This window comes from Macaca thibetana, chromosome 5 (genome assembly GCF_024542745.1).
Source record: "Macaca thibetana thibetana isolate TM-01 chromosome 5, ASM2454274v1, whole genome shotgun sequence".
NCBI classification, from domain to species: Eukaryota; Metazoa; Chordata; class Mammalia; order Primates; family Cercopithecidae; genus Macaca; species Macaca thibetana.
The window spans coordinates 128,405,059-128,431,457 of NC_065582.1; the positions used below are offsets into that span (position 1 = coordinate 128,405,059).

At 38.6% G+C, this 26,399-nt stretch overlaps 1 protein-coding gene, 1 non-coding gene and 1 pseudogene across 10 annotated transcripts in view; 1 reads left to right on the plus strand and 2 right to left on the minus strand.

Moving 5' to 3' along the window:
• Nucleotides 1–26,399, minus strand: part of CCDC158 (coiled-coil domain containing 158) — a 116,056-nt gene that overhangs the window by 29,348 nt on the left and 60,309 nt on the right. For 8 of the 9 annotated variants that reach the window (XM_050790822.1, XM_050790823.1, XM_050790825.1 and 5 more), the window contains 5 exons: nucleotides 22,706–22,858; nucleotides 20,690–20,802; nucleotides 11,666–11,824; nucleotides 10,286–10,378; nucleotides 9,594–9,719 (listed from right to left, as the gene is read on the minus strand). In XM_050790822.1, coding sequence (XP_050646779.1) covers nucleotides 9,594–9,719; nucleotides 10,286–10,378; nucleotides 11,666–11,824; nucleotides 20,690–20,802; nucleotides 22,706–22,858 — 644 coding nt within the window. The remainder of the gene's footprint in view (nucleotides 1–9,593; nucleotides 9,720–10,285; nucleotides 10,379–11,665; nucleotides 11,825–20,689; nucleotides 20,803–22,705; nucleotides 22,859–26,399) is intronic. The other variant, XM_050790830.1, reaches the window with a different exon arrangement.
• LOC126954871 (sorting nexin-5-like) lies at nucleotides 2,487–3,961 on the plus strand (annotated as a pseudogene).
• Nucleotides 21,942–22,044, minus strand: LOC126955820 (U6 spliceosomal RNA). The gene has a single exon (XR_007726111.1). It is a non-coding gene; the product is annotated as a U6 spliceosomal RNA (small nuclear RNA).

A 26,399-nucleotide genomic window follows, 5' to 3' on the forward strand; every position in this document is an offset into this window, starting at 1 on the left:
TATATGTGTATATGTGTACACACACAAAGATACAGTACATACATGTTCTAGGTGTTTGAGTTTGGGCCAAATTACACAATATTACTTTTCTGGTTTTCCTACTTTCTTACTTTTAACACAGGAAAATCACCTGGATAATTTCAACTGCCTTTGAATCTTTAAAACTGTGTGATCCTCATTTACAAAGACTAATGAAACACAATAATAGTTCATATAGGGTATCTATTTACATCATCAACTTAAAATTATTTTTATAAACATCAATCATCTGTATAATGTAGAGAAACAGTACAGTATAATAGTTAAGGACATAAGTTCTGGACTCAGGCTGTCTTGGTAAGTCTTGCCGAAATTATTATTATTATTATTATTTTTTTTTTTTTTGAGAGACAGAGTTCTACTCTGCTGCCCAGGCACTGCGACCTTGTACTCATGGGTTCAAGCAATCCTTCTGCCTCGGTCTCCTGACTAGGACTACAAGCAAATGCCAATATGCCTGATTAATTTTTTTTTAACTTTGTAGAGACAAGGTCTCACTACTTTGCCCAGGCTAGTCTCAAACTCCTGGTCTCAAGCAACCCTTCAGCCTCAGTCCCCACAAAGTGTTGGAATTTCAAGCATTAACCACAGCGCCCAGACTCAAGTGTCTTTTTGCTGTGTAAATCATGTGTAAGTCACTTAGCTTCTTCAAGCCTCAGTTTCCCTGTCTGTAAAATAGGTATAATAATAGCACTTACCTCATGTTAAGTAGTTGTGGGAAATGAACTAATCTCCATAAGTACTTTGCACAGTGCCTGGCAAAGGAGTTTTCAGTAAATCTAAGCTATTATTAGAATTGTAAAATAAAGAGACTAAAATAAACATAAATAATAAATGAAGGGGCAATGTAGAAAAATGCAAACAGTAATATTCTGCTTCTAAACTTGGCATTAATTTCTGTACTATGCTGAGCCTCATTTTAATGACACTAAAGGAATTAAGAAGGATAAAGAGGAAAGGACAGATAACATTAGATTAGTAATGCTAACAAAATTTTGGAAGATGGCAGGCAAATGGATAATTCATAATTAATTTAGCAAAACCAAGTTAAAACTTAAAGTACCTGCACAGAAGCTGCCACTGTGAAGCAAGCTACTCTGCCTCTGAGTATTCCGAGAAGGCTCAGGAATTGGAGGTTTCATGTATTTCAAAGTCCAGGGTAAGAAACAGGACAGAAAAATTGGAGGATTGGCTAAGTCTATGGAAGAAGCTGTTAGAATCCCAGAAGCTGTCTCCATATACTCAGGTGATTACTCATTCTTTCCCCCTAAATGAATGTAGAGGCTTAACCTTTGGGTAAGGTTGAACCAAAGGACTTTGGACTCCATAGAGATATCTATCTTGTATAGCAGGAGTAAGGTTGCAAATGTTAAATATGAGTATTAAGTGAGACTGCATAGATAGATATATATTAATAGTTACCCTAGACTTCCTCTCCCACTCACTTAACAGAATTCTGACAGACTTATACCTGTAAGTCAGGAATAAGAGATCCCTCTTTAGGGAAACTGATCAGCCCAAGACTAAAGACCTATAGATAACTTTTGGGTCCCTCAATAAAAAAGCAATACCTAACCATCTACCAGTTGAAAAGCCCTGACAACCTTACACAAAGCTTTCAATAGCTTTTTAGGGCCTCAGTCTTAAATATGAATGGATATCCAAGGGTCACCAAGCATTAAAAGAAAGTCTCTACAAAAACAAAACAATGAATTCCAAGAAACATTAATAATTCAGGTAACACAAAAAATTATTTAAAAACCAAAGTTAATATCCTTAAAGAGAAACAAGAAAGTATTCACTGGACATGGTGGCTCATGCTTGTAATCCGAATAGTTTGGGAGGCCGAGGCAGGCAGATCACTTGAGGTCAAGAGTTCGAGGCCAACCTGGCCAACATGGTGAAACCCCATCTCTACTAAAAATACAAAAATTAGCCAGATGTGGTGGGGGGTGCCTGTAATCCCAGCTACTCAGGAGGCTAAGGCATGAGAATTGCTTGAACCCAGGAGACGGAGGTTGTAGTGAGCTGAGATCGCGCAACTGTATTCCAACCTGGGTGACAGAGTAAGACTCCATCTCAAAAAACAAAACAAACAAAGAAAGTGTTGTATTCATGAAAGAACAGAAAGCTACATAAAGAGAAGACTTTAGAAAACAACAACAAAAAAATGAGCAAAAACTGGAAACATTTCCTTTGAAAACTGGCACAAGACAAGGATGCCCTCTCTCACCACTTCTATTCAACATAGTATTGGAAGTTCTGGCCAGGGCAATCAGGCAAGAGAAAGAAATAAAGGATATTCAAATAGGAAGAGAGGAAGTAAAATTGTCCCTGTTTGCAGATGACATGATTGTATATTTAGAAAACCCCATTTCCTCAGCCCAAAATCTCCTTAAGCTGATAAGCAACTTCAGCAAAGTCTCAGGATACAAAATCAATGTGCAAAAATCACAAGCATTCCTATACACCAATAACACACAGAGACCCAAACCATGAGTGAACTCCCATTTACAATTGCTTCAAAGAGAATAAATTACCTAGGAATACAACTTACAAGGGACGTGAAGGACCTCTTCAAGGAGAACTACAAACCACTGCTCAAGGAAATAAGAGAGGACACAAACATGTAAGCCATTAAACCTTTTGAAGAGGCAGCTTTGCTGGTGGTATTGTCTTGTGCCACAGTGAGTCGTAAGTGAAATCTGAACCAAAAGTGAGTTTATGAAGACTGGTGGGCAGGAGCTCAAGAGCTGCAGGGTTGTCCTGCAGCCAGTGCCTGATGTGCCCCAGCTGGGAAGCTGATGAATAGCTGAGATCTGTATCTGTGGACCTGAATGTTGATCCCTCGCTTCAGATTGACATACCTGATGCACTCAGTGAGAGAGATAAAGTCAAATTTACAGTGCACACAAAGACCACACTGCCCACATTTCAGAGCCCAGAGTTTTATGTTACAAGGCAACATGAAGACTTTGTGTGGCTACATGACACTCTTACTGAAACAACAGACTATGCTGGGCTTATTATTCCACCTGCTCCTATGAAGCCCAACTTCAGTGGTCCTCAAGAGAATATGCAGAAACTGGGAGAAGATGAAGGGTCTATGACCAAAGAAGAATTTGCCAAGATGAAACAAGAACTGGAAGCCTACGTGTTGGGCGGAAAAATACTAAAGAGATGTTTGGTGGCTTCTTTAAAAGTGTGGTGAAAAGGCTAATGAATTCCTTTTTACTGGAGTCAGGGAGGTAGATGACTTCTTTGACCAAGAGAAGAACTTCCTTATTAACTATTACAATAGGATCAAAGATTCTTGTGTGAAAGCTGACAAAATGACCAGATCTCATAAAAATGTTGCCGATGTCTATATCCACACTGCAGCCTGCTTATATAGCCTGGCTTTAGAAGAGCCCACAGTCATCAAAAAGTACCTATTGAAGGTTGCTGAGCTATTTGAAAAACTTAGGAAAGCAGAGGATCAAGTTTCATCAGATGAAGATTTGAAGCTAAGAGAGCTCCTCTGATACTACATGCTCAACATCAAAGCTGCTAAGGATCTCTTATACAGACGCACCAAAGCCCTCATTGACTATGAGAACCCAAACAAAGCTCTGGATAACACCCAGTTAAAGAGCAAAGACGTCAGGTTGGCTGAGGCACACCAGCAGGACTGCTGCCAGAAATTTGAACAGCTTTCTGAATCTGCAAAAGAAGAACTGATATATTTCAAACCGAAGAGAATGGCAGCATTTAGGAAGATTCTAATTGAAATGTCTGAACTGGAAATAAAACATGCCAGGAACAATGTCTCTCTTTTGCAGAGCTATATTGACTTGTTCAAGAATAACTGATATGCCTTCACTCAGAAGAAAAGAAATGAATGTGAAAGAAAACCAAGCATCACTTGCACTTAAGTCATTACCATGGAAGATTTATTAGCTTTAACTTTAGTTTAAAATTATGTGAATAAACATTTTGATTTCTACAAATCTTAAAAAAGAAGAGGACATAAACAAATGGAAAAACATTTGATGCTCATGGATAGGAAGAATCAATATCGTGAAAATGGCCATATTGCCCAAAGTAATTGGTAGATTCAATGATATCCCCATCAAGCTACCATTCACTTTCTTCACAAAATTAGAAAAAACTACTTTAAATTTCATATGGAACCAAAAAGGAGCCCACATTGTCAAAACAATCCTAAGCAAAAAGAACAAAGCTGGAGGCATCATGCTACCTGACTTCAAACTATATTACAAGTCTACAGTAACCAAAACAGCATGGTACTGATACCAAAACAGAGATATAGACCAATGGAACAGAACAGAGGCTTCAGAAATAATGCGACATTGGCCGGGCGCGGTGGCTCAAGCCTGTAATCCCAGCACTTTGGGAGGCCGAGATGGGCAGATCACGAGGTCAGGAGATCGAGACCATCCTGGGTAACACAGTGAAACCCCGTCTCTACTAAAAATACAAAAACTTAGCCGGGCGAGGTGGCAGGCGCCTGTAGTCCCAGCTACTCGGGAGGCTGAGGCAGGAGAATGGCGTGAACCCGGGAGGCAGAGCTTGCAGTGAGCTGAGATCTGGCCACTGCACTCCAGCCTGGGCGACAGAGCGAGACTCCGTCTCAAAAAAAAAAAAAAAAAAAAAAAAAAAAAAGAAATAATGCGACACATCTACAACCATCTGATCTTTGACAAACCTGACAAAAACAAGCAATAGGGAAAGAATTCCCTATTTAATAAATGATGTTGGGAAAACTGGCTAGCCACATGCAAAAAACTGAAACTGGACCCTTTCCTTACACTTTATACAAAAATTAACTCAAGATGGATTAAAGGCTTAAACATAAGACCTAAAACCATAAAAACCCTAGAAGATAACCTAGGCAATACCATTCAGGACGTAGGCATGGGCAAAGACTTCACAACTGAAACACCAAAAGCAATGACAACAAAAGCCAAAATTGACAAATGGGATCTAATTAAACTAAAGAGCTTCTGCACAACAAAATAAACTAGGCTGGATGCAGTGGCTCACGCCTGTAATCCCAGCATTTTGGGAGGCCAAGCTGGATGGATCACAAGGTCAAGCAATTGAGACCATCCTGGCCAACCTGGTGAAATTCTGTCTCTCCTAAAAATACAAAAATTAGCTGGGCGTGGGGGCACATGCCTGTAGTCCCAGCTACTTGGGAGGCTGAGGCAGGAGAATCACTTGAACCCAGGAGACGGAGGTTATAGTGGGCAGAGATCATGTCACTGCACTGTAGCTTGGTGACAGAACAAGACTCTGTCTCAAAAAAAAAAAAAAAAAAAAAAAGAAACTATCATCAGGGTGAACAGGCAACATACAGAATGGGAGAAAATTTTTGCAATCTATCTATTTGACAAAGGGCTAATCTCCAGAATCTACAAAAAAGCTTCAACAAATTTACAAGAAAAAAACAACTCCATCAAAAGGTAGGTGAAGGATATGAACAGACACTTCTCAAAAGAAGACATTTATGTAGCCAACAAACATGAAAAGAAGCTCATCATCACTGGTCATTACAGAAATGCAAATCAAAACCACAATGAGATACCATCTCATATCAGTTAGAACGACAATCATTAAAAAGTCAGGAAACAACAGAGGCTGGAGAGGATGTGGAGAAATAGGAATGCTTTTACACTGATGGTGGGAGTGTAAATTAGTTCAACCATTGTGGAAGACAGTAGGGCAATTCCTCAGGGATCTAGAACCAGAAATACCATTTGATCTAGCAATCCCATTATTGGGTATATACCCAAAGGATCATAAATCATTCTACTACAAAGATACATGCACACGTATGTTTATTGCAGCACTATTCACAATAGCAAAGACTTGGAACCAACCCAAATGCCCAGCAATGATAGACTGGATAAAGAAAATATGGCACATACACACCGTGGAATACTATGCAGCCATAAAAAAGGATGAGTTCATGTCCTTTGCAGGGACATGAATGAAGCTGGAAACCATCATTCTCAGCAAACTAACACAAGAACAGAAAACCAAACCCCACATGTTCTCACTCATAAGTGGGAGTTGAACAATGGAAACACATGGACACAGGAAGGGGAACATTACACACTAGGGCCTGTCCAGGGGTGGGGGTCTAGGGGAGGGATAGCATTAGGAGAAATACCTAGTGTAGATGGCAGGTTGATGGGTGCAGCAAACCACCATGGCACATGTATACCTATGTAACAAACCTGCACAATCTGCACATGTATCCCAGAAGTTAAAGTATAATTTTAAAAAATTAAAAAAAGAAAGAAAATTGTCTAGAACCCAAAATTATCCTGTAATTTTTTCACATACAGTGTCCAGACTCAGTTATTTAAAGAGGAAGCAGAGACCAAACAACGTGACTAGAAACCAAGGGAAAAAATCGACACAGGCTCACAGGGGATTCAAATAATATAATCATCATGTGCCAATTTTTAAAACAGCTATTTTCTTACTCTGGGTTGTTATAGGGAAGTATCTTAGACTGGGTAATTTATAAACAACAGAAGTTTATTGTTCACAGTTCAAGCTGGGAAGTGCAAGATCAAGATGCCAGCAAATTCAGCATTTGGTGAGGAGCTCTTTCTCATAGATGGCACCTTCTATGTGTCCTCACATGGGAGAAGGGGCAAAGAAGCTCTCTCAAGCCTCTTTCATAAAAGGGCACTAATGCTAGGCATGGTGGCTCACGCCTGTAATCCCAGCACTTTGGGAGGCCGAGGTAGGTGGATCACGACGTCGGGAAATTGAGACCATCCTGGCTAACATGGTGAAACCCCATCTCTACTAAAAAAAAAAAAAAAAAATTAGCCGGGTGAGGTGGCGGGCGCCTGTAGTCCCAGCTGCTCAGGAGGCTGAGACAGGAGAATGGCATGAACCCAGAAGGCGAAGCTTGCAGTGAGCCGAGATCGCACCACTGCACTACAGCCTGGGCAACAGAGCGATACTCTGTCTCAAAAAAAAAAAAAAAAAAAAAAAAAAAAAGCACTAATACCATTTGTGAGGGCAAAGCCCTTATGACCCAATCACCTCCCACAGGTTCCACTTTGGGGTTTAGGTTTCAACATATGAATCTATGGGAAAACACAAACATTTGGACCATAATATATACTTAACAATACAAAAAAGTAAAAGATAATACTGAGAATTTCTGTAAAGATCTTGTTAAAAAACATTAATTAAATGGAAATCTAGTACTAAATACCACAATTTCTAAAACGAAGAACTTAATTGATGGGTTTAATACATTAGACTCAGGTGAAGGGAGAATTAATTATCTGGAAAATAGGCCAGAAAAGCACAGAGACAAAAGGATGGGCAAAAGTGAAAAGAATATAAAGATGTATAAGGTATGATGAAAAAACAATTAATACATGTGATTAGAGTCCCAGAGGGAAAAAAGAAAGTAGAGAAAACAAACTGAGTAGATAAGTGATGAAAATTTTCTCAAATTGATGGAGATTTCAATCCATGCATCAGGAAGACCACTACCCTTAAGCAAGATAGATACAAAGACCAGCACATCTAGGCACATGATAGGCAAACTGTTATACACCAAAACAAAGAGAAAATCTTGAAAACAGTCAGAGAAAAAACTACCTCCAAAATAGCAACAAGATTTACAATCGACTTATCAGTGGAAATAATGGAAACCTGAAGACAATGTCCTACAGTGAATTCATTCATCCATGAGATAAATATTTACTGAATATATGCTAGACACTGTTATAGGTACTTGGCAAACATCAGTGAACAAAACAAAGAATGAATGTTACTTTTATTGTGTAAAATTATATAATAAACATTTTTAAGAGAAGGAATTAATTGTATAAAGCATGTCTGACAGTACATTTTTAAAATCTAGTTCATGTTTGCTGTTAGAATTATTATTTAAAAACTTAAGTTGAGGACAAGAGCAGTGGCCCCCACCTGTAATCCCAGCACTTTGGGAAGCCAAGGTGGGAGGATTGCTTGAGTCCAGGAGTTTGAGATAAGCCTGGGCAACATGGTGAAACTCTGTCTCTATAAGAAATACAAAAATTAGCCAGAAGTGGTGGCATGCACCTGTAGTCCCAGCTACTAGGGAGGCTAAGGTAGGAGGATTGCTTGAGCCTGGCTGGTTCAAGCTGCAGTGAGCATGATTGCACCATTGCACTCCAGCCTGAGAGACAGAGCAAGACTCTGTCTCAGGAAAAAATAAATAAATATACAAATAAATATTTAAGTTAAAATTTAAAGTTAAACAAGCTAATGACTAGTACTTTTTCAGTGATGGATGACATTCTTTATAATCAAGCACAATCTATATATTAAGCTGCTAGGAAAAATCTAATAGATTTTGGGTAATTAAAAATCACAGAATTTCATAGCTAATCTTTCTTGGTGACCCTAGAGGTCATCTTGTCCAGACTACTCATTAGAGAGGAAAAGATCAAGGTGCAATGTGTTTAACTGACTTGCCCAAGGTCACACAAAGAGTTAAAAATATGGTTCCAGTGACTCCTGGTCAAATGTTCTTTGTTGTTGTTTGATTTGCAAAATTATTTTTGGAAAGGGGAGGGTAATTTAATTTTTATCAATGGAACATGTACATATTTTAAAAAATAAAATGATTTCATAACACTTAAAAAGCAGCAGTCTCCTACCCTTGCCCTGCGTATCTCTGAATTCCAGTCTCCAGAGAGAAACATGCTTAACTTCTAACACTAATATTATTAGTCTATTGTTTGATAGACTACTCTTTGTTGTATGATAGCTTATTTTTCAGTGCACACATCATAAGTGTGTGAGAGGACTCCATTTTAGTCATTTAAACAGTACACAATTTTCATTTAAATAGTACAGGTGAAACAACAGATTACTGATGATCCTGTTGCTATATGTAAGATAGGACTTTTAACTAATTTAATTGATTTTCATGTGTGATTTATGGAATGTCTTATTTCTTTACAGTTGAATACTGGTTGCAAGGGATTTGTGATTTCATAAATACATATCTTCAGAGAAGACAAGGCTTGAATTTTACATTGCACATATTTTTTATAAGCATTAAAAGTATAAAAGGTTAAACTAAAAAATTTCCAAAGTTTCTAATATTTTAATTAAAGGGAATAAAAGTGTCTTATAATTAATAAAACTGTTATAAATAAGTTAACAAAGAAACTACATATAGCAAATAATTTTCATTTTGGTAGAATATTAAATATACTACCAACTTGCCTTTGCCTTTTGAAGTGATGTTTATTTTAGCCATCTCACTATTTGCTTTGTAATCTGGAAATTCTTGTGATGGAAACAGCCAAAGAATTGAAGATAAGAAAACACCAAATAGTGAAGAAAATATTTTTATTCACCTGGACTCCATTGAATTTATAGGAAAACATATAAATCTAAAATCTAGTAATTGAAAATGCTATGGATATAGAGATATTATTTTTAGTGTAATTCTTTCTAATTTAAAATTACTTACATATATGTCATTTGCAAAATGGATCATAAGACTGGTTACTTACATGAGACAAGAAGCTGGCTGTAGACTGGGAAGATGGTACATTAGAATGAGAACGAGTAACAGATGCTGGCTGGAGAAGGCGTGGTTTCAATGAAGAATTTGAGGTGTATCCAGGGCCCTGAAGTTCCTGGAAAACAATATAGAGGTGAGCAAAATAACTGCCAGCCTACAATTATAAAGAATTGTGAAATCGAAATGTATTTTTTGATTTCACAGACAAAATCCATCATTGAGATTTAAAAATATGTCTGTAGCTTTAAACTATACTTCTTAAAATAGACATATATTTCAGTGTAAAATATACGATTTTAAAAAAACGTGTTTTGTCATGTAGATTACATCACTTTTGCTATTCCCCAAACAAGCAAATGTACTTGCACTTAGGGTTTTGTATTCGCTTGACTCCTGGGCATGGAAAACTCTTGCTTTGGGTATTCCCATGCAGGTACTAGTAAACTTGTTTGTATTTCACTCACTTATTTTAAACTAAGGATAGTGGTGCTTCTATCTGTTACCATATATGAAAAGGATAGGTATAGTATATAACAATGCACAGAGCTTATCATTGCTATTAATAGTATCAAGTAATGTTGAAATATACTTGAATGTGTACCTATGGTACACAAGAGAATATAAAAGCATATCAAAGAAAGGCATTATTTTTGCTTAAACTACTATTTATGATGACCTTACTTTTATATCCAAAGTGTGTTGAAGTTTTAAGCGCACTGATTCTTGCTCCTGACGCTGTATTATATCTTGACATTCTGCAAACTGCAAAGATGCCTACAAAGGAGCAATCATAAATGGCTTATCTTCCATTCTTTATGCACTTATATTTTATTAACCTATAAATGCAGAGCTGCCATCTCTTCAAGAAATCTTCCTGCCCTTCCACCAAACTATATTACAATGATCTATTTATCTGTTTAATTCAGTGAACTGTGAGCAACTGGAGGCCACGTTTTTATCCTCTATACCCCTAGCAAATACATAGCTTTTAGTATGTGAAGGGCAAACAATGAATGAACTAAGGATGGAATGAGCAAACAGCTTTACCAAAGTATAAAAATTTATATTAAAATAACCACAACTGGCTGGGCATGGTGGCTCACGCCTGTAATCCCAGCACTTTGGGAGGCCGAGGCAGGCAGATCTTGAGGTCAGGAGATCGAGACCATCCTGGCTAACACAGTGAAACCACGTCTCTACTAAAAATACAAAAATTAGCTGGGCATGGTGGCGCACACCTGTAGTCCCAGCTACTTGGGAGGCTGAGGCAGGAGAATCATTTGAACCCGGGAGGCAGAGGTTGCAGTGAGCTGAGATCGTGCCACTGCACTCCATCCTGGTGACAGAGCAAGACTCTGTCTCAAAATAAAATAAAATAAAATAACCACAACTGAAATTTACAGAGTCAATATAGCATGTTTTAAGAAACGAAGGTAGCAGAGGTGAGATCGCAAATTGTTGTATCTAACCATAAAGGCACTGCTTTCTTAGCAATCAAGGATGGTTTTGAAACAATTTTAGGCTTCCAGACTTTCCAGGTGACAGGAAGAGATATTTATTTTTCTACAATAAATGGCAATGAAAAACAGTATCACTGATCCTTCTCATTCTTTAAGCTATGTTTTCTATATGTACTTTCTGGACCCCACGAAGTGCCAGCCATTAGCATTACTTTATCATTTTATTGACATTATTAAGAGACTGTCTTCTACCAAGTGCCCAAGTCACTTTTTGGTGGTAAGTCAGGTGCTCATGGAGACATTTTTACTTATTCAGGTCACTAAGAGTATCAGGAACATCGTAACATCTTTGATCTTACTGCCCTGTGACTATGTTAGCCTGAAAAAGAAAACCTGGCAAAAAGTATGCATTATGACTACATTTTAAAATTCAGAAATGCCTTCTCTATAGGATAGGTATTTCCTCTGTGCTAGGTGATTGGGATACAACACAAATTGATACATTCAGTTCCTGTCTACACAGAGCTTTTGTTCAGAACAATTCTATTTGGTTAATAACTATTTAGTTGATAATTACTTTATATGTTTAGTTAATAATTACCTTATCCAGAGCAACTTCCATATTAGTAACCTTTTCTTTCAAACGGCGTTCCTGGGATCGTAGAACTTCCAACTCCCCAGCCATCTTGTTTTTTTCTGTGGCAACAGTACTCAATTCCTGACTGAGTTTACTCTTCTCTTCTTTCAGAAAATGTTTCTCCTACAATTATATGAGAGAAAAATGTCAGAAATCACCTGCTGATGTAGATGCTAAAAGGTAACAGAAATATAAAATTTTTGTTTAAGGGACCCAGAACTAGATAAGTTTAATTTATATGCCATTTAATTGCTTCTGAGTTGTGGTTGGGAGCTGATGGGAGTATGTTATTATGTACTCTCTCCTATTTTAATCATTGCTGGTATTATTACTTCTTTCTAGTCTTAATACATCTTTGATAAAATCTACAAAATATGAAATAACTATATTGTCCTAAAAAGACAGTGTTTTAGTGAATTGGGATCAAATAATCGTATATCAAATTTTACTAAAATTTATTTTAAACAACAGAGATTTTCAAAATATGCATTACTTGAAAGTTTTATGGATTTCTATTTTGTTTCAAGGTTGAATATTCATTTCACAAATGCCTACTGCAGACCCTGTGACAGAAAAACAAATGAGACATATAGTTCCTGCCCGCAAGTCACTTAACAGCCCAATGATGACAGTGAGCTTACTGATCTAATAGTCTCTGCTATTAAACAACATTTCATTAAAATTAGTTCATCCCTCCAAAAAAGCACCATGGAATATGTATACAAAAATAATAAATGCATAGTTGTCAAGTTAAAATACAGACATCAGTTCATTGAGTCTACATTTCTTTAAATATGTATTTTTTCATAGCGAAAAACGTTTATTGTAAATAAGGTAGAAGGTGTTGCTACTGTAAAATGCAAAAAAGTTTTCCTTTTCTGATTAGATTAGGCAGAAAAGGCTTCAGAAGGAAAGGGGGATTAATTGTATAGGCTTTCTCCTTTTCGTTTGGAGGGAATATCATAGAGCTATGATGAATATTTTCTTTTCAGCAGGGCAGGCATCTTTGTTGACAGCAGGCAGTAACCTCTTAAAGCTGTAAGTGCCATCAGGAAGGATAAGCACTACTTTAGGTTCCCAAAGGCCAAAAAAAAAAAAGGAGAAAGAAAAAAATGAATTCAGGATAAGAGAAAGGAAGGCAAGAAAAAATTGGAAAGAAGAAATAAAGAAAGAAGAAATAAGTCTACATGATAAGGGGTATGCACAAATGTAGGTTTATACTTGTTAATATTCAGTTGCAAATACTCTGAAGTATTTTGATACCTCATCATGGATAGTAAATTAGCAATTACTTTGGTTGCACTTATTTTCTACTTGTTATTTACTTTCTCACCTCTGTTATAGTCTGTTCTAAATCTTCTTCCAAAATACACACTTTTTCCAAAGTAATGGATATACCAGGGAACATTTGAGTATTAGGCAAATTTCATGGTTGCTTATTCGTGAATGAGTCTCATTCATGAGAAACACTAGGTCAATGCAGAAAACTCAACCTAGCTAAATACAGCTGCATAGGAATACACAAGAAGCGTACATGCACACCAACACCCACCTACCAGCTACCTCAGTTTTACCATGTGTTATGAACCACATCCATGCACATGCAATGTTACAGGAAACTCTCCTTCTACTCCTCCACAATAACATACAAGCTGCATATACACTTAAGAAAACTTCTGGTCATTTTTAAGACAAAGAGCTATACTTATTGTTGTATTTATATATTTCTTAACAATTTAGTATGTGTAAAACTGCTATTGTTTTTATTAGGTTCCTATTTTTTTATGCATCACAAATGAAATTTGTTAGTGTGGTGCTCCTGATCCCATTGTTCCCATAAGCCCTGTGGTTTTTATTACACAATTTTGCATAGCACAACGATTTTAGAAACATGTATGTCACATTATAATGGAACTCACTGTATTTTGTTTATAATCATTTCTTGCCTCTACCAAGAATGTTCTTTTTCCCATTTCCCACGTTTTGTTTTGTTTTGTTGAATTGTGTCGTTCTTTTATCCAATAAAGAGAATATTCAATACATGGAATGGTTATTACATAAACATTGTGTGCCCAGATTTGAACTAGAATCCATGGAATCTGACAGTGTCTCATATTTACTTTATTTTGCATTTTAATAATTAAGCAGCTAGCAATGTTAACAGATTTTCATATGTATATTGATATATTTGTATTTCTTCTTTTATAAACTTTCCATTCATGTTTTTTGATCATTTGCATTATTAGTCTTTTTTTAAATTGATTTTTAAGGCCAAATCAAATGCTGATTTGATCCTGATTCAAGTATAAGAATATTCTGAGAGCTTTAAAATATTATAAAAGTGTTGATTCTGGTTGGTTCTGATTTGAACTGATTCACTAATTGTTTTATTCATCCACTTAGCCACCATTCATCAGGCTTCTATTACATGTTCAAACTCAAACATTCTCATAGGCACTGGGAGATATAACAATAAGCTGCTGTTTCTACAGTCAAGTTAATCACAGACCTGTAGCAGAGAAAAATAATGAGACAAGCAATTGTAGACAGGATCATTTTGCCATTAAACAAATGTAGATTTTTTTTTCTATTTGGCATTCATTAACTTGCCTTTCCTAGTAAATAATGCTTTCCTTTATTTTTATTTTTTATTTTTTTATATGTTAAGTTCTAGGGTACATGTGCACAATGTGCAGGTTTGTTACGTATGTATACATGTGCCATGTTGATGTGCTGCATCCATTAACTCGTCATTTACATTAGGTATATCTCCTAATGCTATCCCTCCCCCCTCCCCCCTCCCCACAATACGACCTGGTGTGTGATGTTCTCCTTCCTGTGTTCAAGTGATCTCATTGTTCAATTCCCACCTATGAGTGAGAACATGCGGTATTTGGTTTTCTGTTCTTGCGATAGTTTGCTGAGAATGATGGCTTCCAGCTGCATCCATGTCTCTACAAAGCACACAAACTCATCCTTTTTTATGGCTGCATAGTATTCCATAGTATATGTGCCACATTTTCTTCATCCAGTCTGTCACTGATGGACATTTGGGTTGATTCCAAGTCTTTGCTATTGTGAATAGTGCCGCAGTAAACATACGTGTGCATGTGTCTTTATAGCAGCATGACTTATAATCCTTTGGGTATATCTCCAGTAATGGGATGGCTGGGTCAAATGGTATTTCTAGTTCTAGATCCTTGAAGAATTACCACACTGTTTTCCACAATGGTTGAACTAGTTTACAGCCCCACCAACAGTGTAAGAGTGTTCCTATTTCTCCACATCCTCTCCAGCACCTGTTGTTCCCTGATTTTTTAATGATTGTCATTCTAACTGGTGTGAGATGGTATCTCATTGTGGTTTTGATTTGCATTTCTCTGATGGCAAGTGATGAGGAGCATTTTTTCATGTGTCTGTTGGCTGTATGAATGTCTTCTTTTGAGAAGTGTCTGTTCATATCTTTGCCCACTTTTTGATGGGGTTGTTTTTTTCTTGTAAATTTGATTGAGTTCTTTGTAGGTTCTGGATATTAGCCCTTTGTCAGATGAGTAGATTGCAAAAATTTTCTCCCATTCTGTAGGTTGCCTGTTCACTCTGATGGTAGTTTCTTTTCCTGTGCAGAAGCTCTTTGGTTTAATTAGATCCCATTTGTCAATTTTGGCTTTTGTTGCCGTTGCTTTTGGTGTTTTAGACATGAAGTCCTTGCCCATGCCTATGTCCTGAATAGTATTACCTAGGTTTTCTTCTAGGGTTTTTATGGTTTTAGGTCTAATATTTAAGTCTCTAATCCATCTTGAATTAATTTTCGCATAAGGAGTAAGGAAAGGATCCAGTTTCAGCTTTCTACTTATGGCTAACCAATTTTCCCAGCACCACTTATTAAATAGGGAATCCTTTCCCCATTTCTTGTTTTTGTCAGGCTTGTCAAAGATCAGATGGCTGTAGATGTGTGGTATTATTTCTGAGGGCTCTGTTCTGTTCCATTGGTCTATATCGCTGTTTTGGTACCAGTACCATGCTGTTTTGGTTACTGTAGCCTTGTAGTATAGTTTGAAGTCAGGTGGCGTGATGCCTCCAGCTTGGTTCTTTTGACTTAGGATTGTCTTGGCAATGCGGGGTCTTTTTTGGTTCCATATGAACTTTAAAGCAGTTTTTTCCAATTCTGTGAAGAAACTCATTGGTAGCTTAATGGGGATAGCATTGAATCTATAAATGACCTTGGGCAGTATGGCCATTTTCACAATATTGATTCTTCCTATCCATGAGCATGGAATATTCTTCCATTTGTTTGTGTCCTCTTTTGTTTCACTGAGCAGTGGTTTGCAGTTCTCCTTGAAGAGGTCCTTTACATCCCTTGTAAGTTAGATTCCTAGGTATTTTATTCTCTTTGAAGCAATTGTGAATGGGAGTTCATTCATGATTTGGCTGTTTGTCTGTTACTGGTGTATAAGAATGCTTGTGATTTTTGCACATTGATTTTATATCCTGAGACTCTGCTGAAGTTGCTTATCAGCTTAAGGAGATTTTGGGCTGAGACAATGGGGTTTTCTAAATAGAAAATCATGTCATCTGCAAAGAGGGACAATTTGATTTCTTCTTTTCCTAACTGAATACTCTTGATTTCTTTCTCTTGCCTGATTGCCCTAGCCAGAACTTCCAACACTATGTTGAATAGGAGTGGTGAGAGAGGGCATCCCTGTTTTGTGCCAGTTTTTAAAGGGAATGCTTCCGGTTTTTGCCCATTCAGTATGATATTGGCTATGGATTTGTCATAAATAGCTCTTATTATTTTGAGATATGTTCCATCAATACCAAATTTATTGAGAGGTTTTAGCATGAAGGGCTGTTGAATTTTGTCAAAGGCCTTTTCTGCATCTAAGATATGAGATAATCATGTGGTTTTTGTCTTTGGTTCTGTTTATATGCTGGATTATGTTTATTGAGTAGCATATGTTGAACCAGCCTTGCATCCCAGGGATGAAGCCCATTTGATCATGGTGGATAACCTTTTTGATGTGCTGCTCGATTCAGTTTGCCAGTATTTTATTGAGGATTTTTGCATCGATGTTCATCAGGGATATTGGTCTAAAATTCTCTTTTTTTGTTGTATCTCTGCCAGGCTTTCGTATCAGGATGATGTTGGCCTTGTAAAATGAGTTAGGGAGGATTCCCTCTTTTTCTATTGATTGGAATAATTTCAGAAGGAATGGTATCAACACCTCCTTGTACCTCTGGTAGAATTCGCCTGTGAATCTGTCTGGTCCTGGACTTTTTTTGGTTGGTAGGCTATTAATTATTGCCTCAATTTCAGAGCCTGCTATTGGTCTATTCAGGGATTCAACTGCTTCCTGGTTTAGTCTTGGGAGAGTGTAAGTGTCCAGGAAATTATCCATTTCTCCTAGGTTTTCTAGTTTATTTGCATAGAGGTGTTTACAGTATTCTCTGATGGTAGTTTGTATTTCTGTGGGGTTGGTGGTGATATCCCCTTTATTATTTTTTATTGTATCTATTTGATTCTTCTCTCTTTTTTTTTCTTTATTAGTCTTGCTAGCAGTCTATCAATTTTGTTGATGTTTTCAAAAAAACAGCTCCTGGATTCATTGATTTTTTGGAGGGTTTTTTGTGTCTCCGTCTCCTTCAGTTCTGCTCTGATCTTAGTTATTTCTTGCCTTCTGCTAGCTTTTGAATGTGTTTGCTCTTGCTTCTCTAGTTCTTTTAATTGTGATGTTAGGGTGTCAATTTTAGATCTTTCCTGCTTTCTCTTGTGGGCATTTAGTGCTATAGATTTCCCTCTACACACTGCTTTAAAAGTGTCCCAGAGATTCTGGTATGTTGTATCTTTGTTCTCATTGGTTTCAAAGAACATCTTTATTTCTGCCTTCATTTCATTATGTACCCAGTAGTCATTCAGGGGCAGGTTGCTCAGTTTCCATGTAGTTGAGTGGTTTTGATTGAGTTTCTTAGTCCTGAGTTCTAGTTTGATTGCACTGTGGTCTGAGAGACAGTTTGTTATAATTTCTGTTCTTTTACATTTGCTGAGGAGTGCTTTACTTCCAACTACGTGGTCAATTTTGGAATAAGTGTGATGTGGTGCTGAGAAGAATGTATATTCTGTTGTTTTGGGGTGGAGAGTTCTGTAGACGTCTATTAGGTCCACTTGGTGCAGAGTTGTGTTCAATTCCTGGATATCCTTGTTAACTTTCTGTCTCGATCTGTCTAATGTTGACAGTGGGGTGTTAAAGTCTCCCATTATTATTGTACGGGAGTCTACATCTCTTTGTAAGTCTCTAAGGACATGCTTTATGAATCTGGGTGCTCCTGTATTGGGTCCATATATATTTAGGATAGTTAGCTCTTTCTGATGAATTGATCCCTTTACCATTATGTAATGGTCTTCTTTGTCTCTCGATCTTTGATGGTTTAAAGTCTGTTTTATCAGAGACTAGGATTGCAACCCCTGCTTTTTTTTTTTTTTGTTTTCCATTTGCTTGGTAGATCTTCCTCCATCCCTTTATTTTGAGCTGATGTGTGTCTCTGCATGTGAGATGAGTCTCCTGAATACAGCAAACTGATGGGTCTTGACTCTTTATCCAATTTGCCAGTCTGTGTCTTTTAATTGGACCATTTAGTCCATTTACATTTAAGCTTAATATTGTTACGTGTGAACTTAATGCTGTCATTATGACATTAGCTGGTTATTTTGCTAGTTAGTTGATGCATTTTCTTCCTAGCATTGCTGGACCTTACATTTTGGCATGTTTTTGCAATGGCTGGTACCTGCTGTTCCTTTCCATGTTTAGTGCTTCCTTCAGGATCTCTTGTAGGGCAGGCCTGGTGGTGACAAAATCTCTAAGCATTTGCTTATCTGTAAAGGATTTTATTTCTCCTTCACTTATGAAACTTAGTTTGGCTGGATATGAAATTCTGGGTTGAAAATTCTTGTCTTTAAGAATGTTGAATATTGGCCCCCACTCTCTTCTGGCTTGGAGAGTTTCTGCCGAGAGATCTGCTGTTAGTCTGATGGGCCTCCCTTTGTGGGTAACCCGACCTTTCTCTCTGGCTGCCCTTAACATTTTTCCTTCATTTCAACTTTGGTGAATCTGACAGTTATGTGTCTTGGAGTTGCTCTTCTCGAGGAGTATCTTTATGGTGTTCTCCGTATTTCCTGAATTTGAATGCTGACCTGCCTTACTAGGTTGGGGAAGTTCTCCTGGATGATATCCTGCAGAGTGTTTTCCAACTTGGTTCCATTTTCCCCGTCACTTTCAGGCACACCAATCAGATGTAGATTTGGTCTTTTCACATAATCCCATATTTCTTGGAGGCTTTGTTCATTTTTTTTCTCTTTTTTCTCTACGCTTCTCTTCTCGCTTCATTTCATTCATTTGATCTTCAATCTCTGATACTCTTTCTTCCAGTTGATCAAGTCAGTTACTGAAGCTTGTGCATTTGTCACATAGTTCCCGTGTTATGGTTTTCATCTCTATCAGTTTTTTTAAGGACTTCTCTACATTGGTTATTCTACTTAGCCATTCGTCAAATCTTTTTTCAAGGTTTTTAGTTTCTTTGCACTGGTTACATAGGTCCTCCTTTAGCTCTGAGAAGTTTGATTGACTGAAGCTTTCTTCTCTCAACTCGTCAAAGTCATTCTCGGTCCAGCTTTGTTCCGTTGCTGGTGATGAGCTGCATTCTTTTGGAGGGGGAGATGTGCTCTGATTTTTTGAATTTCCAGCTTTTCTGCACTGCTTTTCCCCCATCTTTGTGGTTTTATCTGCCTTTTGTCTTTGATGATGCTGACGTACTGATGGGTTTTGGTGTGTTTGTCCTTTCTGTTTGTTAGGTTTCCTTCTAACAGTCAGGACCCTCAGCTGCAGGTCTGTTGGAGTTTGCTTGAGGTTTACTCCAGACCCTGTTTGCCTGGGTATCAGCAGCGGAGGCTGCAGAAGATAGAATATTGCTGAACAGCGAGTGTTGCTGTCTGATTCTTGCTCTGGAAGCTTCGTCTCAGGGATGTACCCAGTTGTGTGAGGTGTGAGATGTCGGTCTGCACCCAGTGGGGGATGTCTCCCAGTTAGGCTACTCAGGGGTCAGGGACCCACTTGAGCAGGCAGTCTGTCCATTCTCAGATCTCAACCTCCGTGCTGGGAGATCCACTGCCCTCTTCAAAGCTGTCAGGCAGGGACGTTTACCTCTGCTGAGGTTTCTGCTACTTTTTGTTTAGCTATGCCCTGTCCCCAGAGGAGGAGTGTAGAGAGGCAGGCAGGCCTCCTTGAGCTGTGGTGGGCTCCACCCAATTCGAGCTTCCCAGAGGCTTTGTTTACCTACTTAAGCCTCAGCAACGGCGGGCACCCCTCCCCCAGCCTCGCTGCTGCCTTGCAGTTAGATTTCAGACTGTTGTGCTAGCAATGAGGGAGGCCCTGTGGGTGTGGGACCCTCCGGGCCAGGTGTGGGATATAATCTCCTTGTGTGCCATTTGCTAAGACCCTTGGTAAAGCAGTATTAGGGTGGGAGTTACTCCATTTTCCAGGTGTTGTGTGTCTCACTTTCCTTTTGCTAGGAAAAGGAATTCCTTTCCCCCTTGTGCTTCCCACGTGAGGTGATGCCTCGCCCTGCTTCAGCTCTTGCTGGTCAGGCTGCACCCGCGGACCAGCACCAACTGTCTGACACGCCCCAGTGAGATGAACCCAGTACCTCAGTTGAAAATGCAGAAATCACCCGTCTTCTGTGTCGCTCACGCTGGGAGCTGGAGGCTGGAGCTATTCCTATTTGGCCATCTTGGGCGTGACCCCCCCCATGTTTAAAATAGTAGCTGTCTTTCATCATTCTGCTCAAATGCTTTTCTAGGAACTTTTCCCTTGTTCTCTCACCTAGAAATAAGCTTTCCTCTTCCCCTTGCACTTTGCATCTCTGCTTCATCTTATTCTGTCTTGTGGTCTGTCCGTGAGTGAACATGTTGGTTTCCCCATTCTGAGGACAGCAACCCACCTTATTTGCATTTGTCATTGCCTCTTCCAAAAACTGTATCTTGCTCTGAAGGGCATCTATCTGACCTCTTTTGGCTGTGATTTGCTTTTGCATCCCCATTGCCACTTTCATAGCTGGGAAAAAAAAAAAGAGGCAAACTATGCCTTAGGTTCTTAAGTTTGAGAGACTATGGTAATTTGATGGTTAAACTTTATGAGAAGGTGACAAGTAAGATCCTCCAAGTTATCTGGGCAATTTCAAGGAAAAGATCATGGACAAATGTCTTCGGTTTTCATAATATTGGAATATAATAACTTTTAACTACTACTAGAGATTTTTAGCTGGGAAACATACATATAATCATGTTTTACAGGGTTTTTGCCACTGGGATTAATTTCATTGACCATGATACGTTGCCACCTTTCCAGTAATAACAATAACATTGACTAAACTCATACTTACACATGTAGGGAAATTTATAATATATAATACGTGTGTGTGTGTAGATATGGGGGGTGTCACATAAAGAATAACATATATTGTTTTATTATTAAAATGATTTTTCCAGAAACTCATAATTAAAATACTGCATGAGACATCTAGTGTATCTTTTTAAAGGGTCCGTGATATCACAAACCCTCCAATTTTTATTCTCATGATTGTTGTCATGTGCTTGGAACTCACTACCATCTCAGTAGCCAAACTGCCAGCATAAGCATATCTGATTTTTTTTTTCTTATAGTCAGCTGAGGAAAAAGGACTGAAAATGCCACAGCTTAGAGTCCAGTCTGGCTATAATTTAGAGGTTAAAAAGAAAAATGAAAATATACCATTCATTATAAACAAGCCATCAGAATGAAAGGTCTGACTTCTCATTAACAAGATATAGTTCTTCTATCTAAACTGTCAAAACAGGGACTGTATATTGATTTATTAATAGGTTAAAAGTCTGACATCATTTGCTCACCACTTTGAAGAATTATGGGCTGATTAAGTGGATCATGGTTGGCCTTGAAAGGTAATGTTCTCAAACAAATGTTTTTTTTTATTTAAAGTTGATTTAAAAAATAAAAACAAGAATTTGAATGAGAATACAAGGGTTCTCTAGGTAACTTAATAATTGTAATGTCCCTGGGGTGGTTGTGAAGATGCCCGACAGTAAGGCAGGGTTGCTGTCTGGGGAGTAGGGGCAGCAGACCCCAAAAGACCTCTCGAGTGACTTCTCCAAACCCAACGAGTTTATCTGTGTTAACCAGTAAAGGGCCAAACCACACAAAATATGAAACGCATCAGGAATTTGTGGTCGTCCTTGCACAGAGACTATGGTAATCTTTATATTGTTCTAATTTTAGTATAAGTGCTGCCAAAGCGAGCACAAAAATAAATCTTCTGATATTAAAAAATATTGAGAAACGGAAAAATGTACACTTTAATTAGATAAATATTAATTCCTATGGTCAGCTAATATGGTCATGTCAACAATTATATGAATAACATGAACTGGAAGATAACCTTTTTATCTCTCTGCATTAGTATGGGCAGCAAGGTAAAAGGGGAATAAGTATAGGTGGTGAGAAGAGTCCCCTCACCTAACAATTCAATTTCCAGGATTCCTTCTCATTTTTATCACAGTGAAGGAATCAAGAACTGCCAACTAGCCACAGACCTACAGTTTATATAATGTACATGTTGAAAAGTAAAGGGTTGAATGGAAATTACTGGTAACTTGTATTTATATCCTTAAAAATAATTACTTGACATTAATGGATACTGAGATCTGTTAGAAATTACTGAAAATAGCCACAGGAAAGGAAAGATTCAGATAGCTTAGGGATTAAATTAACTCCATGGCAATTTCCCTAAAAACAATTAACTACTGCTACATAACATCCATCATCAATACCTACTATTGTATATTTCTCATATCATTTAGCATTGTGAAGAGGTGGTAGGTAATGTATTTGGGTTTGTGTTTTAACGAATTTAGACCATTAAATTAAAAACAGAAGAAAAAATTTTACATCTAACAGAGCATACCATGACCATCAGATCCTTCCATTGATTTTAATGTATTTCTTGTCTGTTCTAGTTCAGACTGTGCAGATTTTAACTGCATTTTCAGCTTATTTGTAGTCATTTCCATTTCTTCACTTTTGTTTCGGAAATTCCTTTTTAAGACTTCATACTCCTCTATACAATGTGATAATCAATAACAGATGGTTACTTTTTTCTATCCCATTGTTAATTAAGTACATTTTATCTGTAATTAATGATCGCAGAATTTTAGAAATGGAAGATAACTCATTTAATTACATCTTCCTTTGTTACAGAAATGAGATGTACATACACAATTCCAGGGATATGACTCTTTCTTTTTAATCTGCTTGGGTGGATCCTATTCCTCCTTTACCCACTTACTACTCATTGTTTTTTCCCAAACATTGTAATCAGTTTGCAGTTATTTCATCTTAAACCTTCTTCTTGGATGACCATGTCCACTAGAGTAGACTTAACCACCATCTGCTGGTAGATGAATCTCCATGACACTATAAATAACCTGAGGCTGCCATCTGTCTTATCTGACTTATCTCCAGTATCTATGAAAACACCTGGCACAAACTCATCATTTGATATACTAGAATACACACACGCACACACACACACACATTTATTTATATGTATCTACTTCTATGATTAGATTTATATGTAAAAGGATCAAAGCTCCAGCTCCCTTTGTCCAGACATCTCCATGTAGATGTCCTCGTGCTACCTGAAACCAACTGCCTCACAGTGACTACATCTCATCCTCCAGCCCTCAAGCCTGCCTTTCCTTTTGGTTCCCTCTCTCAGTTGCTGAGACTGATTTTCCAATACCACAAACTGAAATCCTGAAACCTACACTTAATCCCTGCAACAACTAAGTCCTGTTGATTTAACCTCCAAAAATATTCTTAATTCTTTCCTTCCATTCTCACTGCCGCTGCCTTAGTTCAAGTCCTCATTCTATTTATCTGGGACTACTGCAAAAATCCTCCTTAACTGCTTGGTCTGCCTTTCTTTTCTCTAATTTACTTACTAACACGGTCCATCTAAAATCTGACAGAAAATCTCCTACTTAATATCCTTTGTGGGCTCCACATTACCCAGCTCTACCTATCTATTCTGCCTTATTTCTTAGCCCTCATTCATTTGTACTTTTGCTCCAGGTAATACTTCTCAGGTCACATTTTGATATTTCATGGCTTCATGCATTTGCCCATAATGTTCTCTCTGCCTGGAATGTCCCCTGCACTTCTTTTTCACCTGCCTAATTCCTTTTCCTCTTTCAAGCCCAGTACAGACGTCACTCCCTACAGGAGGTAAATTCTGTATCCTCTGTGCTATCTTTGTATTCAATAACTTTCATTGTGCCTCACACACTGGTTTATCTAGGTTTACCTCCCCACTAGACCGTGAGCTTCATTGTGGGGTTTCCAAGTTCTATCACAGTGTCTTGCACATAGTAAATGCTCAGTAACTTCTGACTTTATGAAGTACATGATACTTCATACCATACTAATATGGTTTGGCTCTGTGTTCTGACCCAAATCTCATGTCCTATTGCAATTCCCAGTGTTGGAGGAGGGGCCTTGTGGGAGGTGATTGGATCATGGGGAAGGATTTCCCCCTTGCTGTTCTTGTGATAGTGTGTGAGTTCTCATGAGATCTGGTTGTTTGAAAGTGTGTAGCACCTCCCTCTTTGCTCTCTCTCTCTTTCCACTGCTACCATGTGAAGATGTGCTTGCTTCCCCTTCACCTTCCACCATGATTATGTTTTCTGAGACCTACCAGCCATGCTTCCTGTGCAGCCTGCAGAACTGTGAGTCAATTAAACCTCTTTTCTTCACAAATTACTCATTCTCAGGTAGTTCTTTATAGCAATGCAAAAAATGAACTAATACAGAAAATTGGTACCAGAGAAGTAGGATACTGCTCTACAGATACCTGAAAATGTGAAAGTAGCTTTGGAACTGGGTAACAGATACAGGTTGTAACAATTTGGAGAGATCAGAAGAAGACAGGAAGATGTGGGAAAGTTTGGAACTTCCTAGAAGCTTGTTAAATTGTTGTGACCAAAATGCTGACAGTGATATGAACAATGAAGTCCAGGCTGAAGAAGTCTCAGATGGAGATGAGGAACTTATTGGGAACTGAAGTAAAGATCATTCTTGCTATGCTTTAGCAAAGAGATTGGCAGCACTGTGCCCTTGCTCTAGGAATCTATGGAACTTTGAACTTGAGAGAGGTGATTTAGGGTATCTAGCAGAAGAAATTTCTAAGCAGCAAAGTGTTCAAGATGTGGCCTGGCTGCTCCTAAAAGCCTATGCTTATTTGCATTAAAAAAGAAATAACCTGAAGCTAGAACTTATATTTAAAAGGGAAGTAGAGCAAAAAAGTTTGGAAAATTTGCAGCCCAACCATGCAGTTGAAAAGAAAAATCCATTTTCTGGGGAGAAATTCAAGGCTGCAGAAATTTGCATAAGAGGAGCCAAATGTTCACAGCCAAGACAATGGGGAAAATGCCTCCAGGTCATTTCAGAGACCTTCTCAGAAGCCACTCCCATCACTTGCCTGGAGGCCTAGAAGGGAAAAAATCATTTCGTGGGCCAGATCCAGAGCCCTGCTGCTCCATGCAATCTTGGGACATGGTGACCGGCATTTCAGCTGCTCCAATTCCAACTGTGGTTAACAGGGGCCAAGGCCCAGCTCGGGCTGTTGTTTCAGAGAGTGCAAGCCCCAAGCCTTGGCAGCTTCCATGTGGTGTTGGGGCTGTGGGTGTACAGAGGGCAAGAGTTGAGGCTTGGGAGCCTCCATCTAGATTTCAGAGGATATATGTGAATGCCTGGATGTCCAGGCGGAAGTTTGCTGCAGGAGCAGAGCCCTCATGGAGAACCCCTACTAGGGAAGTGCAGAGGGGAAATGTGGGGTTGGGACCCCCACACAAAGCCTGCACTGGAGCACTGCCCAGTGGAGCCATGAGAAGTGGGCCACTGTCCTCCACACCCCAGAATGGTAGATCCATAGATCCACTGACAGCTTTGCACTGTGTGCCTGGAAAAGTCACAGGCACTCAGTGCCAGCCCATGAAAGCAGCCACGGGGGCTGTACCCTGCAGAGTCACAGAGGCAGAGCTGCCCAAGGCTTTGGAAGCCCACCCCTTACATGAGCATGCCCTGACTGTGAGACATGGAGTCAAAGGAGATTATTTTAAAGCTTAGAAATTTAATGACTGCCCTGTAGGGTTTCGGACTTGCATGGGCCCTGTAGCCCCTTTGCTTTGGCCAATTTATCTCTTTTGGAACAGGAACATCTACCCAATACTCGTACCCTCAATATATCTTGGAAGTAACTAACTTGTTTTTTATTTTACAGGCTCATAGGTAGAAGGCATTTGCCTTGTCTCAGATGAGACTTTGGACTTGGACTTTTGAGTTAATGCTGGAATGAGTGAAGACTTTGGGGGACTATTGGGAAGGCGTGATTGTGTTTTGAAATGTAAGAAGGACATGAGATTTGGGAGGGCCCAGGGGCAGAATGATATGGTTTGGCTCGGTGTCCCGACTGAAATCTCATGTCCTGCTATAATTTCCAGTGTTGGAGGAGGGGCCTTGTGGAAAGTGACTGGCTCATGGGGGCAGATTACCCCCTTGCTGTTCTTGTGACAGTGAGTGAGTTCTCATGTGATCTGGTT